Source organism: Sphaeroforma arctica (genome assembly GCF_001186125.1).
Source record: "Sphaeroforma arctica JP610 unplaced genomic scaffold supercont1.2969, whole genome shotgun sequence".
Taxonomy (NCBI): Eukaryota; class Ichthyosporea; order Ichthyophonida; genus Sphaeroforma; species Sphaeroforma arctica.
The window spans coordinates 1-4,358 of record NW_014037589.1 but is presented as its reverse complement, the minus strand read 5'-3'; the positions used below and the strand labels follow the sequence as shown (position 1 = coordinate 4,358).

Genomic DNA, 4,358 nt, shown 5'->3' with positions numbered 1-4,358 from the left:
ATATATCGAGTAGTACGTACACATGTGCTCTAATCTAGCATCCGCAACTTTAATATCCAAAATCGAATAAGGACCATACAAGCCTTGCCGGTGAGTTCAATGATCGCCTTCCGCCTAAGCCGATCCATGCTAATTGTCCACTACCAGATTACTAGGCTAATTGCACACTTTTCAAAGCCCCACCATTTCCCCTTGTATTCTGGGCCATGTCTGCCCGTTCGTTTTCTCTGTTACAGAATTGGTAACCTACTCGATTTTCCACCCTTAAATTCAAATTTGTACTGTGCTTTCTGAATCGGCCACCTGCTCCCCAAAGATTCATCGCTACACTGGCACTGTTTACTTTCATCCCAAATACCATGCCATGCAGCCATGATTTAGCTGTACGAATCTTCTCTCCTCATATACTACCATATACCTCTACGACTGCCGGTGTTTCCATCTTCACAGCCACCATTACACACATCTCCACACAGTCTATGTCTCCTAACAATGCGCTCCACCAATCCCTACAGCGCTCTGTCTCTGTCAATCTCAGAAATTTAATCCTCTTTAATTGTCTACGCCTGACCTCCACCGTGCTTTGAAAGTAGAATGTGTATTGCTTTCCCGCGCACGCAGACGTGCCCACGTCCCCGCATTACATCACCACACACACATGTGCGTCACCATCGTCTGGTATAAACCACAAGAAAGGACTATAGAATAAGGCTCGCAACTCAAAGTCCACCGACCCTCGAGGTCTGTATGTTCTTGACAAGATAGCGTACACCCTTGATGCGGGTCACCTGACTGAGTCGAGCACATTTCTGACTGCCATCTGATCAGGGTCTACACGTGTATTAAAAAGCGGTGTCACTCATGGTGCTGTGCTTGCATGCCATTTGCCGCAACCCCGCGGCAGATCATATGCAATGAGCACCTTACCATACAGCGATGCCATGAGAAATCCTAAACGCTCATATGTCGCAAGTGCACAATACAGTGCAGGTGACACCGGACACCCGTGGCATTGCGTGCGTGTATTGATGTGTTGTATTGACGTGTGCAAGCATCCGCTGCGTATGTATATGTGTACGTGTTGTGTGTCTGCGTATGTATATGTGTATGTGTTGTGTGTCTGTGTATGTATATGTGTATGTGTTGTGTGTCTGCGTATGTATACGTGTATGTGTTTGTGTGTCTGCGTGTGTGAATGTGTGTGTCCAGCTAGCAGTACTGGCAGAATGGTCTGGGTTTCTATGCCACATGATCTGTACCACTAGACGCCCCTACCCGTGCAGCCGCCGCACCCCGTTCTGTTCTCATAATTGCCCTTCCTTTGTTCTGTTTTCTATTGCTACACCATCCGTGCACGCTGTTCTATTTTTAACCCATCCGTGTACACTGTTCTATTTTTAACCCAAATATCTTAGTTCTCACACTTGATAGCACCCGTACCTACATCCACCACCCCACAGACCGCGTCATCCGATGAGAACACAATGGTGTCGTCCGGAATCGGGTCCATATTTTGAGGAGTGAACTCAAAAACGCTATTGGATTCAAACCCCCGCATATCGCCTACGGTGCCTGTGTCGGCCTGTTGTACGACGAAAATAGGGATTAAATGGTGTTAGCGGGAGTTTTAGACTGTGCGTGTATGTATATAATAGTGGATAGGCATGCTACATCATAATCTCGACTAGTATCGCTTCATTATGGCGTCTACGGCATTGCGCTCCACCGGGAAATTCACGCTGTATGGAAATTGCATCAGCATTCGGTCACTTGCTCATCATAAAGTAGTATAACATAATATGTAATATAATAATTGGGATATCGAATCCCAAGGCTTTATTAGAAATTGGAAATTCGCCACATTGGTATCAAAATCAAATTGCGCTGTACTTCCAGTAAAAGCATATAGCTTCAATTTTAGGTAAACTGTACGCATGATTTAAGTTGTGCATAATGTGCAATAATATGAATTAAGCTATATACAAATATTGTATTACACATGTAGTCCACTATTACACAAGTGATAGTATTATATTACACATGTAGTCCACTATTACACATGTGATAATATTATATTACACATGTAGTCCACTATTACACATGTGATAATATTATATTACACATGTAGTCCACTATTACACGTGTAATACTATATACATGTTTCCTAAACCCTTAACCCTAAGATATACATGATACATCATACACAATCAAAGATATACATGATGTATCATACACAACCTAAGATATACATGATACTTCATACACAACCTAAAATATACATGATACGTGATACACAACCTAAGATATACATGATGCATCATACACAACCTAGAATATACATGATACATCATACACAACCTAAGATATGCATGATACATCATACACAACCTAAAATATACATGATACATGATACACAACCTAAGATATACATCATACATCATACACAACCTAGAATATACATGATACATGATACACAACCTAAGATATACATGATACATCATACACAACCTAAAATATACATGATACATGATACACAACCTAAGATATACATGATACATCATACACAACCTAGAATTTACATGATACATCATACACAACCTAAGATATACATGATACATGATACACAACCTAAGATATACATGATACATCATACACAACCTAAATATACATGATACATGATACACAACCTAAGATATACATGATACATCATACACAACCTAGAATTTACATGATACATGATACACAACCTAAGATATACATGATACATGATAAACAACCTAAAATATACACGATACATGATACATGATACATGATACACAACCTAAGATATACTTGATACATCATACACAACCTAAAATATACATGATACATGATACACAACCTAAGAAATACATGATACATCATACACAACCTAGAATATACATGATACATCATACACAACCAAAGATATACATAATACATCATACTCATCCTAAAATATACATGATACATCATACACAACCTAAAATACACATGATACATGATACACAACCTAAGATATACATGATACATCATACACAACCTAGAATATACATGATACATGATACACAACCTAAGATATACATGATACATGATAAACAACCTAAGATATACATGATACATGATACACAACCTAAGATATAAATGATACATCATACACAAACCAAAGTTACATATGATACATAATCTAAGCTGAAATACATGGATTATACATAACAAATAACCCACTATACGTATATTACATAATCTAGGACTATCTAGAACATACCACATTGTCCGTGAAAACACCACTCAAAGTGAGAGTGGCAAAGTTTTTAAGACGATCGTTGCGTAGCACTCCCCCGAATGCAGATCCGTTGTTGCGGTTGAATGTACCTAAAAATAAAACATTAAGAGACGGATAATCATTAATCAGGAATTTGGGGAATTTGATCTCTCTCTCGCTCAATAAATAAATAAAAATGAATACCACATATCTTGATGTACGATTGTACGAGCACTAGTCTCATCTAAATCGAGATATAAACTGGACATAGATCTCTAAAACCCGGGTGAAGAAATAATGTACAAGTATATATTCGATGCTTCGGTCGAATGCAGTTAGAAACATAAAAACTATTGATACTTCTGGGTTTTCTTTCCGTATCGCTGTTCTACTCTGAGGGATACAAAAGGATTCATTCAATACGTTTGCAGCCTGTTGCCATAATTCTACGATCCAATCATATTTAACAACACCCGGCCATCCACTCTAATCTTACCATAAAGGCTACGAATGTGTATATAACATGCAGAAGAATATACTAGTCCGAATATAAAGAGAGCGCAAATAAGGCATCAGATGATAGTAACGGACACACGTGGCATGTGCGGAATGTCGCAACGCATCAAACATTTCATGACCAACATATATTCAGGTTCTGTTTTTACATCACTACAATACAATGGTCACGAATCAAAAACGAATGATATGTCACACATACATGGGCGTGTATGGCTTATATATTGATAGTGCGTGTATGCGTACACACACTCGTGCAATCCGCCAATTGTTTCACACCGCAGCACGCACAAAAGCCATTGACAGATCAACAGAAATAAATTTCAGATACAGTTCATTCAAAACCACTCTACAAGTAATTTTTCAAAATCAAACATGTATATACATCATATGTAAATGCATCTTGCACAAAGCGTTTATATATATATATACACATATATATATATATTTATATGTATATATATTTATACACATACATACATATTTATATACATATATATATATATATATACATATACATACTTACAGATATACATATACATACATACATACATACATA

The 4,358-nt window shown here is 37.8% G+C and overlaps 1 protein-coding gene across 1 annotated transcript; it reads right to left on the bottom strand.

Annotated features, from left to right (window-relative positions):
- Positions 1-1,411: 1,411 nt before the first annotated feature.
- Positions 1,412-1,582, bottom strand: SARC_13170 (hypothetical protein; the record flags this gene model as incomplete). Its single annotated transcript, XM_014292707.1, has 1 exon — positions 1,412-1,582. A coding segment is annotated over one exon (171 nt), but the record flags the coding sequence as incomplete, so codon positions are not given.
- Between the last annotated feature and the right edge of the window lie 2,776 nt (positions 1,583-4,358).